The following is a 13879-nucleotide window of genomic DNA, read 5'->3' as shown; positions in this document are numbered from 1 at the left end:
TGTTTCCACTAGATAGCTGTTTATTTGTGCCTCTCAGTCTCTCAATCTCCACATCTATGTGCAATGTTAAATTAATTTACAATTACTTCTAATTATTTCCAATTACATAGTGACACTGCCTATAAAAGGTACATCAGTGAAAGTGATGGATTTGGGCAAATACAAAAGCCTATTAGTCATCATATGACTGACATCATCTACCTGGACTCGTGCAGAGCATTTCACCTTGTGTTGCACAACATCCTTGTCTTTGAACTGGAGAGACGTGGATTTGATGGATGGAACATTCAGTGAATAAGGAATTGGCTAGATGGTTGCACTGAAAGAGTTGTGGTCAATGGCTCAATGTCCAAGGGGTGACCAGTGACAAATGGTGTTCCCAGGTGTCAGGGCTGGGACCAGCACTGTTTAACATCTTTGTCAGACACATGGACAGTGGGATTGAAGCACCCTCAGCGTGTTCACTGACCACACCCAGCTGTGTGGTTCAGCTGACACACTGGAGGGAAGGGATGCCATCCAGAGGGACTCTCATGGGCTTGAGAGGTGGGTCATGTGAGTCTCATGAAGTTCAACAAGGCCAAGTGCAAGGTCCTAAGCACAAATACAGGCTGGACTGAGAAGGGATTGAGAGCAGCCCTGAGGGGAAGGACTTGGGGATGTTGGTTGATGAGGAGCTCAACACGAGCTGGCAATGGGGTCTCCATCCATGGAGACAGTCAAAACACAGCCACACACAGCTGTCAACAATCTGCTCCAGCTGATCCTGCTCTAACCAAGGGGTTGGACTGGACAGTTTCTAGATGTGCCTCCCAACATTGTCTCTGACACTTCATACTTGCTTTCCTTTCCCTGTCTGATATTGATGTGGAAGTCTGCTGACTTGAGACTGTCTCTAAGTCTGTGGAGTCCTCCCAGGACCATTTGAACATCAGGGTGTCCTTCTTTCCCCACAGAATGAAGGTAATTTGCTTTCAGAAGGCCTGAATTTAAAAATTGTTTAGGAAAGCACTTACCAATATGCTAGGCTGTAAGCAGGCTTTTGAGTCATTAAAATAATGGAGAACTTAGAAAAATTAATTACAATTAAGTTCATGGACTTCTGAGAAAAGATGGACTTAAGTAAATTCTTTCCTCATCTGGGTCTTTAAAGTATTCTTGGTTCAATATGTTTGATCTTCTGACTGTGCCTTGGTTCTCATGGCCTTAGCATTTCTTGTAGGGGTTTGGACTCAGTGCTACACTTGAGAATTATCTGTTACTCTCTTACAAGCAGCTGTGACTACTACACCCAACTACACAGGCTGAGTTGTAGATAATTGTTCTTGTAGCATCTGTACTGGTTTCTAATTCATCTGTGGCTTCACTTAGTTTGGTTGATCAGACACATTGGTTTGAGAAACTGCTGCCATAGAAACCACAAAACCATCCCCAGAGCATGAGGATAACTTGTGTTTCTATTCCTGTTCTCCAGATCTGGAATTTGCTACCTCTGTGGGCTCTCTAAAGTCTGACTCTGGTATTTCCAGAACATGCTGTCAAATGATTATCTGTTGTGCTTTCACTGTGAGGAGAAGAGTCCAGGACACCAAAATCCTAGCCTAAGCTCAGTCGCTGGAGAATCTCTTCTACTTCTGCATAGTGTTAGATGGGAACACCTCTAGATAGAGACTCTTAAGCCTCACTCCTGAGGCCTGGTCCTGGTTCCAGCAGGAAGGAGATTCTTCCTGGACAAGTGTGCAGCATTTAGAAGCTTAAGTCTTGAGACAAATGGCTGGGGCACTTTATGAGCATGAGGCTGACTGCCAAGATTACACCTGCTCCATATTGTGGCCAGCCTGTGGAATGAATGGGTAGAAGGTCTCTGTGCTCCACCCAGAGACACATATCCTCAGGCTCCAGGTCTGAAATTATGGTGTAGACCCATCACTTCAAGCTTGTCAATAATTCAATCAAAACTATTAAGAGTGCTCATGAATAACTGTAGAGTATCATGACCTAAATAAAATAGACAAACCAAGTGCTTGCTTCTCCAACATGCAAGCACACAGACATTAATTGTTTGACCTTGAGATCTGATAAGCAGCCAGGTCCTAATCAGAGAAAACAAACATATTTGGGTACTTAGCATCTAAGAAGTTGGGTGGAAAGAACACTTTATTTTGATGTGCTGTTGTTACGAAATTGCTCCTTATTTCTCCAGGCTTTAATGATCTCATCATCAGTCTAACAAAGACAGTATGATGCTCAGCAAAGACTGTATTCTCAGGCTTGCATGTGTGTGCAGTAATTCAGGGTTACTGAATTGACTCCTTGTTGCAGTCATGGATAAAGGCACGCAGGATCTCCCTGTATTAAATTTGAGAAGTATCAGGATTATCTGCCTTTGCAAAACAGCAAGCAGTTTTGCCGTTTTTTCCAGTCACCATGACCCTGCTGAATGAATAATAACAGCAAATGCACTTTGCAGAAGGGCTAAAGTGTATATTCCCATTTGCAAAGGCAGCTTGTGAACTTTTCTCCTGATTATTTTTCTCTTGTAGTTACATGGGCTGAACCTGCAGTTACAGAGATGAAAGCAGAAAGCTCCAGCTTTCTGCTCTATTTAAAATGAAGTCATAAGGCTGGATATTGCCTTTCTGCAGACTTGGGCAGAGTGCTCTGATTCTACTGCAAAAATCAGATGTCAGCACTGAGGTTAGATGCCAGAGTTACCTACCCTGTAAACTCAGCTAAGAAAGGCTGCATTTCCTGACATACTCTTTTCCTTATTTTTAAGGACTTAGTACTTTTTCAATAAATATAAATTTAATTTGTGGCTACATTTCAGCTCCATTGGTTTGATGGTATAAGTGGAGCAATACCAGCTTTGGATTTAGAGCAGTCGTGTGGCTGAGTCTCTCTGTACAGCTTTCATGTGGTCTGGTGAGACATTCTTAGAATCCCCAAACATTTTTGAAGATCCTAAACTGGAGACATTCACAATTCTTCCCTCCCTTTCTACCATTAATCCTTCATGTTTTAACAGGCACTGAAGTTAATACAGCCTACACTCTTTCCTGTCACATTGGGCCCCCTCCCTCCTTTCTTTCTCTTGAATCAAGCAATCTGTTCTTTCCCGTCCATACTCTAGTAAATCAAAGGGGTAGATGTCGACACACACCATAACCAAGTATAAACTTCCTTTTTTTAATTAAACAGAGTTCTGACATTTGGTTTGAAGAAGTGTTTGTTTGGTTTTATTTATTTTTTTAATATGTGAAGGATGTCAACTGCTTTTATTTTATTTTTAGTAGAGACAAATTTTGTATGGTACCGCAAATAATCTCCAGCACAAAATCTTTCAGATGCTGTTTCATAGTTTAATAGGAAGACAATTGGAGAGGAGCAGAAGTCTTGGAATTTGAAGCTTTTAGACTTAAGAGGTTACCTCTTTGGTACAGGTTTTTGTACACATAAATCATGTTTTAACTTCCTTTTCAAATTTAAGTTCAAAACCAGCTGTAATTCTGTTGCTATTTTCTCTGCTGTTTTCTTATTACTACTAATTATACTTAGACAGTTATATGAAATAAAGAAATATCCAAACTCACAATAGCAGGTACTAAAAATAAACAGGACTCTTGGAAGGAACACAGGCTCTATTTCAGTGTACAATACCAGGTATCTCAGTAGCCAGAGCAAAGTCACCCTAAAGTTGCCTCTTTCAAGATATCTCGCACCTTTTGTGGTGCAAAACCAGAGAAAGGTCCCTAAACCAGAGAAAGTGTTCAGATCTCATACTGCTACTTTCCATGATTATTCTCAGTCCATGACCAGTCACGATAAAAGGGCTTTATTTAATAACTCAGTTGTTGTTTTATTTCTAGACAATGGTTTTAATCCTCATTTGCAGTTGAAGTATATCATCCCTATGATGTAGGGGGCCAGATATATGTGTGTATAGCAATGCAAGAATGAAAAGGTCTCCTGACTGCCTGGTCAGAAGAAGGTTGGGCAGTTCTCAGGGGAACTGTGAGTGCTTAGAAACTGTAAATGCTGCTCTTGATGAGCAGGACTGAGAACAAAAGGTTATGAGTAAGTTGCATGTGTACTTCTGGCCTTCCTCTTTATTTATTCCTCAGGAGCGCAGATATAAGTGATCCGTGGTTCAGTCCCTGTCCTTCAGTTCCTATGGATGAAGGAATATGAGTATGACACCTTTTCATGGTTTTAGCTAAGGAGCAGTACCACAGCTTTGTCCTTCTACTCTCAGTTCCTCAAGCACAGAAAAGGATCTGCCACTTCAGCAAGAAGCCCAGCTGTGTCCTGGGGTGAATCAGGCACAGAATCACCAGCCAGGCAAGGGAGGGGAATGTCTGCTCTGCTTGAATACCTTGAATAATGTGTGCACATTTTGGGTGTCACAATGTAAAAAGGACATTAAACTATTAAGGGTGTCCAAAGGAGGACCACGAGGATGCCGAAGGGCCCTGAGGGGAAGGCATATGAGGAACAGCTGAGGTCACTTGGTCTGTTCAGCCTGGAGACTGAGGGGAGAGTTCATTGAAGTTACAACTTCCTCATGAGGGGTAGAGGAGGAACAGGTAGTGATCTCTTCTCTGTGATAACCAGTGGCAGGACTCAAGGAAACGGCATGAAGCTGTGTCAGGAGGGATTTATGTTTGTTATCAGGAGAAGGTTTTTCACTCAGAAGGTGGTTGAGCACTGGAACATGCTTTCCCAGGAAAGTGTTACAGCACCAAGCCTGACAGAGTTCAAGAAGTGTTTGGACAAGGCTCTCAGCATATGGTGATTCTTAATGGGTCCTGTGCAGGAGGTGGACTTGATGATCCCGATGGGTCCCTTCCAAATTAGCATATTCTATGACTCTGTGAACTCAGCTGCAGTTGATTTCATTGCCTGCAGTGTCAGAGTGAGCCACAGCAGCATGCCACTGATGGTAGTGCTCTTTCAAATGCATGTGCTCAGCTGGAAAATCCACCCAGGAGCTTCATGAGAAACTGCTGCAATATAACCTGGTCTTTTGGAGCCTATAAATCCCTGTGAACTCCTTGGATTGCTTCTTCCCACTGACAAAGTATTGTTTTGAGATACATCTGGTGTCAGGCGTAGGCATATGGCACCAGTATGGCAGTGCTGGCTCCGGGGGTGGTTTCCTGCAGAAGAGGTCTGGCTGAAGGCAGTAGTCACTGCCTATTGAGAGTTATTATTTAGCACCCAGGTCTTTGTGAACTTGTTTGACTGGTGGCTGGGCAGAGTGCCATCTGAGCATAAAGACATGAGCAGAGACAGCCGAGTCTCCAGGGCCTTACACACATCACATGTGGGTACTGAGGTCAGGCTTCTCAGTAGGGAGAAGCTAAATGACTGTCTGTCCCAAGCACGTGTACCTGTGGTTGATGGGATATGCCATCATTAATCCAAATCTGGGCTGTATTAAACTTATAAAATAAAAAACAGCTTTGCCAGCCACTTGAAGAGGGCTGGGGGCCTGTTTGGATCTATGCATTAGTGGGAAGGGAGGGAAGGAGCAGGGAGGCAGAGCAGGACTGATGACCAAAAGGTTATGATATGGAGCCATGCTCCACAGTACTCCTCCCCACGGGTTGAGATGACCTGACACCCCCACCAAGGCAGGGGGCAAAGAGTGCTGCCTTCCTCCCCCCAACTGCTGACCACTCCAAGGGCTGGGCAACACTTCTGTTTGTGAGGCCCAGCCCTCTCTTTGCTGTAACAAGAACAAGGACATCTCATATTTTGTTTCTTAGTTATGTTTTCAGCATGGTTCTTGCAGCAGCTGAAAGCAGAAGCTTTAGCATTTGAGAAGCAGGATTGTCTGTTTGCCAGGCAAAATCCCCAGGTTTAGCAGCCTGAGCTCTCTCTTATGCTTGGGCAGTGCTCCGACATGGAACTAACTCAGGTTTCCCCCTCCTGCCCTTGGAGATCTGCTCGCCTCCACAGAGAGGCAGAACATGCACAGGGGATGAGGCAGCAGCACCAGTATTGTTTGTCCCACTAAGACTACAACATCTGGGTAGAAGATCACAAAGCCAGAAGCACCAGAAATACTTTAGTAAGGCCACTGAGAAAGCTAAGGAGAGACAGAAACAGCAAAATCCAGTAGGCTGTATTTGCACAGAGGGAGAAAACACCTGAGCATTAGGCTGAAGTAAACACTGAAATGATTCACTGCACAGTGCAATTGAGAGGAATGCAGATGACCAGACACTGCGATTTTGCCTGTCTCTTGTGGGTCTCAACAGTTGCTCAGACAGATGCTTTGTGGCACCCATGAAAAGATAATGCTGGGAATCTCCTAGCCTTAAATGCTGCTTTTCTACTGTGAACACTAAACTCCATGTGGAATTGCTTCTGACATGATTCCTCCTACATTTATTTATGTGCTCTTGCCATATCCCATGAAACTAGCTGCTTCTGTCCTCTGCAACAGGTAACTAAGCACCTACAGTATTAAATATCCCCAATTGAAAAACTGGGAAGCTTTACCATTGCTATTGGAAAGAGTCATGAGATTTCCCTAGAAGGGTGTGGCAGAAGTGCAATCAAGGATATGCTGTTATTTTAAAAACCTGACCATGTGCTTGTTCCTCCCCCTTTGAAGTCAGTGGCAAAGCTGTTTCAGAGGAGCAAGACTACTTGAACAGGCAAACAAGAAGCAGCCGGGGGGCAGAAGAGGCTTACAGGGAATGGTTTCTGCTGCTGTCCTTGAGCACAGAGCTGTTCAGACAGACTGGAGACCTGTCAGCCACTCTCTCCCATTAAGACTAAGAAATGAATGCTTTTCAAGTTGTTAAATGAATGGGCTTAATCTCACAGCCCTTACTCATCTGAGTACTGCCATTAATTTTAAGAAAATAATCACTGTATTAAGTGCTATGGAATGGAGTCCTTAAATTGTTAAATTCTAATATTTGACAGAATTTTTTATTGGATCGAAAAATAATACTGACATAATTAAAAGGATGTGAGCATTTCACCTTTTGAAGACTGCAAGCTGCTTTGGAGTGAGATGTAAAACTAGAAGCAGTCCAGAGAGCTCAAGCCCGTGTCATGTCTGTAGGTTATTTTTGAACTTTATGAAAAACACACTTTAGCAGTTTATATCCTGACCGTTCAACTGTATTCTGGCATTCTAAATGCAAAAACATGCTAACCATGAAAGCAGAACTTTTAAAAATACACTGTCCACTTGGCTTCTTTGCCCTGCTTCAGAGTCTCCCAAGTTTGTTTGGGACAAACTTGGGAACTTTGTTGTGGAATGACTGTTTGAATTGGGGTTTCTTAAAATACATGTGGAGCCTTGTAGCTGCTGTGGGGTGTACCCAGTGGTGGAGCTGTACTATTTTAAAATCATCTGGCTATTTCACTTCATGTAAGAGTATCTGTCAGCTTAGTTATAAGGAATGAGAGAGGTTGATTAAAACAACTCACGAAGCCATTAAACAAAGAGATAAAATGTAGAACATGTGCTGTAGGGTCGTTTTAATTATAATGTGGGGGGGGATCTGTGGAAATTGGATGGCAGCTGCAGTGTAGCTGCATTTTAAACCCCTCTTAACAGTACTAACATCCTGTTCCTTAGGGGTGGATTTTCTTTTCTGTAAAGCTAGGTCCTTTGGAAATGGTGTTTGGAAGCTACCTCTCATTGCTATGACTGACCATAATGGAATTGCTGTGCTCAAGCCCTTTAGATACAGACTAAAATGGGCATTTATGTACACTAATCATCTAGTTATTAGGTGCTAGACTATATAACAAAACAGAAATGTATGCAGAAGCACAGTCAAGAGGGGAAAGTCAAGTGAACAGCCAGGAGGATCCAGAGAGAGTGGGGAAGAAAAAAAGTAATGGCAGTTTTTTTCATTGTCTTGATTATCTTATTAGGTCAAAAAAACCCAGTAATAAATATACTGCTGTATGCTGTAAGTATGTCTATTAAGTTCACTTAGCATATAATCTGGCTTTAAACAATTGATATCAGGCAGCCACATGAATTCAGTAAAAACTGTTTAAACTTCCCATTTTACTTTGTTCCTAATAACCTAGTTATAGGCATCAAGAGGTAGCATAATTAATTCTAGCCCTATCAGAAGGGGTTTCAAGTCTCTCATGAGTCAAGATCAGTCTCTAGTCACTAGAAATCCTCATGAGGAGCAGTAGGAAAAGGAGGCAACACATCTGCCCATGTCAAAGGTTTTACAACCCCATCCACTTCTCCCAGAGACAGGGCCATTACCTAGGTAGACACTGGGTCTAGTTCAACTGGGCATTTCCAGTGTTCCTAATTCAACAAAGTTTACTTAAAATGTCTCATGCTTTTAATGCAAATGAAATATAGTAATTTAGTTAACCCTTTGTCATTGAGTAAATTGTGTTCCCAGACAGGAATACCAACACTTCAAAATATACAGTCATTAAAATATAAAAAAATATTTGCATAAAATAAAGACATATCATCCAGGACCAATTATATAAAAATGGGAAATAATTATTTAAGAAGAGCATGGAAGAGTTGAAGGAGTTACTGCTTCTTGCTCTTGGCTGTAGCTTGTAGGCACATGAAGGTCTGAGGACTGTACCCTTGAGGACTTTAGCTGTTGTGTTATTTTAAAGACATTGAAAAGTGGTCGTTGGGATAGATAACAATCTCCATACTGGCTTGTGGGGCACTCTACCAAGTAGCCAGGGTACCCATCACACCTGTCTGGCTCCTATGCATCCTCAGCTAAAGAAAATATACAAAGATAACTCAGCTGCCATTAGGATGAGAAGAAAACTCAGTTCTGCTTAAACAGTGTAAAGTGTGGTTTCCTTTGTTCTTAGACCTTGGTAGGATAGGAATCAGTCATTGATCCAACAATGAGACGCAGCTTGTCAGCCAATGCTCTCAAGACAGCACACCTTGAGGTGAACTTTGGAGGCTTTTTTTCACAGACTTGAGTTAAAAGTTAGAGGAGAAACAGGGGAAGAGCTCTCCCTGATGGGATGTCATGGGCCAGGATGCCATTCTCTGTTTGGCTGGAACTGGTTAGTTAAGTTCTCACTTCTGGAAAAGAATTCAAGCACTTTACCATCACTGTGATGGAGAGGTTATCTCAGCTTTTTAGCATCATGCTTAGACTCATCTTGTATTTTTCCTAGGAACAATGGAACAACACGTTTTACGGTCAAAGTTAGTTCTTTGCATGTGTCCTGTTGCTTTAGTAGAATTACTGTTGTGCAAGGAGTATGAATAAAGTTCATACAGTGATTCCTAAATACAAAATGCTAGTTACAGTATGCTTCCCTAGGAAGAGAACTGAAGATAGCTGACCATGTAATCCCTCTCTTCTCTACGTCTTTTCCTCCAGTCCTCCGTGATGTCAGTCTGTTTTGCCCGCTTTCACCCAAACCTGGTCGTTGGTGGAACATACTCTGGCCAAATTGTCCTGTGGGATAATCGCAGTCACAGGCGCACTCCAGTTCAGAGAACTCCCCTCTCTGCTGCTGCTCACACGGTAAGGATAAAAATCACCTCCTCTTCCCTTAGAGGAGATGGTCACCAGGGAAAGGCAGCTGCCTAGTTGTGTCTACAACGCTAGTTGCCACACAGATGAAAACAGAAGTGTGTCCCTTGAAGGGAAAAAAGTAGATCTGAGACATGAACAACCTCTTGTAAGTGCTTAATCATCACACGTTGTACAATCAAGTCAGAACATTATTCTCCTTTCCAAGAAAGAAGGCAGGATTAAGTACAACACTTGAGTGAGGCACCCATGTGCCAGCACAGTGGCACTGTAAGTCTTGTCCCCATTGTCCGTAAAGAGACCCAGACCACTGTGGAGGCTGTATGCCTCTCGGTCTGATGTGGCAGGCAATTTGAGTCATTATTGTTGTCTTAGTGTACACAAATTTCTCCTTTGAATCAGATTAGGCACCTGTGAGAGTCTCATAGTAGATTCCTGTAAGTAGACACTGGTGCCCTCAGAAAAAGTGGGACAATTTGCTTCTGTTTTCTAATAGAGCAATACGTAAATCCCTGCCATGGTCTTCTGCTCCAGACAGGGCCACAGGGCAGAGTTTGCACACTGTTGTTTGTTTCACCAGAATGATGCAGGAGAGCATTTTGCTGATACACACAGGTACTTATAGATAATTATTGATGGTGGCAATGGGCTCTAGTGATGTCTGAGAGAGAAATGGGCAGAGCAGTAACACAAAATGCCTGAGAAAGAAGAGACTTCATCTGTGATACAAAGATGATGTCTGTGATAGGAGAGTCTCTTACACTGCAAAGTACTCATATTGTGCTAGAGGAAGAGACAAGCCTGGGTTGCCTGCTAAAGTGCCCTCACTCTGCTATGGCACTGACATCCAGTCCATCCTGCACAAACACAGGATTGTGCACCCTTGAGCTCTCCTCTTCCAGAGTCTGGGCATGGGCAGACTCTTCAGGAGAGATGGAAGGTGGAGTAGCTCATCCTGGGAACAAGCTTAGGGCAGTTCCTGAGTGGAAACTAGAAAGGAGAAGAAAAATACAAAAGTATGATATAAGGTTGCAGAAAACCACAGATTTTCTGTAACATAAGGAACTGAACTCGACAAAGCACTCTGAGAGGTAAGATGATAATCTTGTTCTAGCAGAATGAAGGTTCAGACGAAGTGATAGTACTTTTGCAGCTCCAGCTTTTACAATTCTGTGATTCTAATGTTTGGAATTTGCAGATCAAGGTTCAGCTTTCAGTTGACTGTGACAACATAATCCCTGGAGTTAAAAGACAACTCCAGAAGACATGCCACGTGAATTACTGCTGAAGATTCAGTATGGGGCCAGTATTATGATTGCAAGTCTCCTATATTAAAAATTACAGGTGTGCACAGACATGCGTAGTGGGCCAGGCAATACAAATATTGTTCCCTAAATTCCCACTATCATGAATGTTGATGTAATTATCTAATAATCTGTGCCATGGGTTGCAACTTCAACGTTGCTTTTCATTTCCCTAATGTTTTTGCTCATTTTGTTGCCAGTAATGTTGTTCAATCTGCATGAAAAGAAACAGTCTCTCCTGGAAGTGCAATTTAGAGATGTAGCAGACCAGAAAACTAGTGGCAAGAAGCTGACTGTCACTGAAAATTGAACAACTGGGACTCAAAATCTAGTGGAAAAGCAAAGATTAATGGGAAGTAATTTGTTTACACTCAAAAATCATTTAAGGCAAAATTGTACCTCCTGGAATTATATATTAAAGCAGTTTTATTATTGCAATGGAACAATAAAACAATGTTTTCCCTTTGAAAAATATAAATAAATTACTTTCAGTGGTGGATGGGCACTTTATGTGCTGTCATGGATTGGTATAAATTAGTGTTTACACAGTCTAACATGAGGAAGCATGATGTTTTAAGGAGTGCTCAGATTTTACAATAAGAATTGCTTACTTTATACTTGTTTATAAGAATTACTTACATAAACTGTAAATGAGGTCTTGGTTGCAAAAGGGTGGTTTGAGTCCTTACTGCCAAAAAAAAATTAAACCAAGACAATACTACATTAATGATGTTACTTTTTGTACTGCTAGATACGTGAGCTGAATAGTCTTTTTTTAATTCAAACTCATGCTGTATGTGAAAAAAGGATTTTTCTCATTTCTTTCTCTTGCTTTGTTTATTTGAAACAGATAGATCGTGTTGTTTTCCCTGACTTAAACCTTCCTGAAATTTAGTATCACTGATTACTGCCTGGATTCACCAGGAAAGAGAATTCTACCCACAGCTTACTCACTAATTTCCTTTCACACCCACCACACATCTGCACTTGGGACAACAGGAAATTTTAATTAAGACAAAACCTTTTTGCATGATGATTTCATTTCCAAGATAAATAAAAGCAAGCTGGCAGCAACCCTTTGAAAGGAAGGAGCCTGTTTAGACTTTCTGCTACATACAGTTGGTTGTCTTTTTCATCCGCTTTGCTTACATCTTTTCATTTCTGCCATGAGTTTTATTGTGCATGAAATTGATGGCTGGTAGCCCTGATTAAAACCAGGCCTGACACACTGAGGTGCTGTTGGAAAGACATGGCTCTCTCTTTCCCCCCCACTAAATATTCTAGATATTTCACTGCTTGCTGTAGCTTTCTCCCACCCACTCTGTCTGTTTGGTCTACTGGAGGTCAAAAGCCCATGAAAAAAATAGGTCGATGCTTATTTCACACATCAGTATGCAGTTCTCATGTTTAGCACTGGGGTCATTAGCTTACACTAAGCAGCAAGAAGGTCCATGATAGGAGTGTAATAGTGTGAGACACATGTGAGGGACCGATTGGAGTCCATTTGATGATCTGAGAGAAACCAGGTGCCTGACAATCTTGAGAGAAAGAAAAAAATTAGCATCAAATGGACCTTGTGACTTACTGGTGTGTACAGGTTGCCTCCAAGCACAAGGTACTATTTCAGCAGCAACTGCTTAGTCCATCTCGGTGTGGGCACAAACATTGTTTGTACAGGTGCTGCACCTTGTGCTATTGGAGAGGGGACATTTACAGGGCCCACTCAGGAATCAAACCTGAGAGTGAGCCAGAGCTCTTGAGGATTTCTGCCATTCCCCAGTGACTGGGTAGGTGACCTGCAGCTGGATCTTGATGTAAGTGGCAGTTCTGCCATTCCTTTCAGCAGGACCAAATGCTACATTCCTAACACTACATGGAGTTGGCTTAGAAGCTCCCTAGGAATCTCTTGCAAGTTGGTCCTAATTTTCTTTAATTAAGCAAGGTATTAGAGAAAAATTGTTTTTTCTTTCTGGAGATGGAGGTCTTCTATTGGTAAACACAGCAGTAAAATTAAATTTTTCTTCGCTTGACTTTTGTATATTTCTAACCCTTAATTTAGCAGTACCACTTGTATTGGTCAAAGGAAATTAAATCTTATTGTTCAGTCTGACTGATTTTTCACTCTGGAGATTGCTGAACTTGACCCATTCCCCATATGTCACCATCAGATATCAGATGACACTTTAGGCTCAAAGTGTTACCAGGTTCCTTGGAAAAAGAATAGGCCAAGTTTCATTATGCATACTAATTGGAATTCAGCCTCCATGGAATGACTGCACCATGGTGAACCAGGTGTAACACCCTAAATCTAGTCACTCCTCACTTATAATGACAGATTTTAAAAGGTGCATTGGCCAATGCTGAAGAACGTTGATGGGCTTGTTCATGTTCCTCAACTGGAGTACATTTGCAAATATTTAGCATGCAAGCCAAATTCTGACAGAGTTCAAGTTTTATGCAGCTGTTTTCTTGAATAAAGTTTTCATTTTTATTCCATTTGGACAGTTTTCCTCTTTCTGCTGGTTATTTTCAGTGTCAAAAGCCATCAGTAGAATGATACATATCCCTGTGGGTGAAATCTCATCCACATAATTCGGTATTTTCACAGCATTACTCAGCTGGGCTGTTTTATTATGAGGAAAATGAAACTTTGAAAACATTTCCACCTCCATAATATACTTCTTAAAATTTAAATGAAAAAGAAACACAAAAACCCAACCAAAACAATTCCTATCTGGCAAAAGCTGAGTCTTATATTTTCCAGGCATTGTGTGACTACTTAATCATTCTTTAAAATAACATATGAGACATTAGAAATTTGTTTGTGAAAACATAAGAATGGCTCTCTGACTTCCAGTGTTCTGTGTTTTCAGCATCCTGTGTATTGTGTGAATGTAGTTGGAACACAGAATGCACACAATCTTATCACTGTCTCTACGGATGGCAAAATGTGCTCCTGGAGCCTGGACATGCTCTCAACTCCACAGGTGGGTTTGTTTTCACCAGCGTGGGGGGGAAGTGGTCTTTGGTAGAGCAGGATACTTG

General features: G+C 41.8%; 1 protein-coding gene across 10 annotated transcripts in view; it reads left to right on the top strand.

The window, feature by feature from the left end:
* Positions 1–13879, top strand: part of DYNC1I1 (dynein cytoplasmic 1 intermediate chain 1) — a 185288-nt gene that overhangs the window by 127630 nt on the left and 43779 nt on the right. For all 10 annotated transcript variants that reach the window (XM_068210672.1, XM_068210658.1, XM_068210650.1 and 7 more), the window contains 2 exons: positions 9375–9521; positions 13708–13821. In XM_068210672.1, coding sequence (XP_068066773.1) covers positions 9375–9521; positions 13708–13821 — 261 coding nt within the window. The remainder of the gene's footprint in view (positions 1–9374; positions 9522–13707; positions 13822–13879) is intronic.

This window comes from Anomalospiza imberbis, chromosome 1, assembly GCF_031753505.1.
Source record: "Anomalospiza imberbis isolate Cuckoo-Finch-1a 21T00152 chromosome 1, ASM3175350v1, whole genome shotgun sequence".
Taxonomy (NCBI): domain Eukaryota; kingdom Metazoa; phylum Chordata; class Aves; order Passeriformes; family Viduidae; genus Anomalospiza; species Anomalospiza imberbis.
Note: the sequence above shows the minus strand (reverse complement) of the source record. Positions and strands in the feature narration are given on the sequence as shown.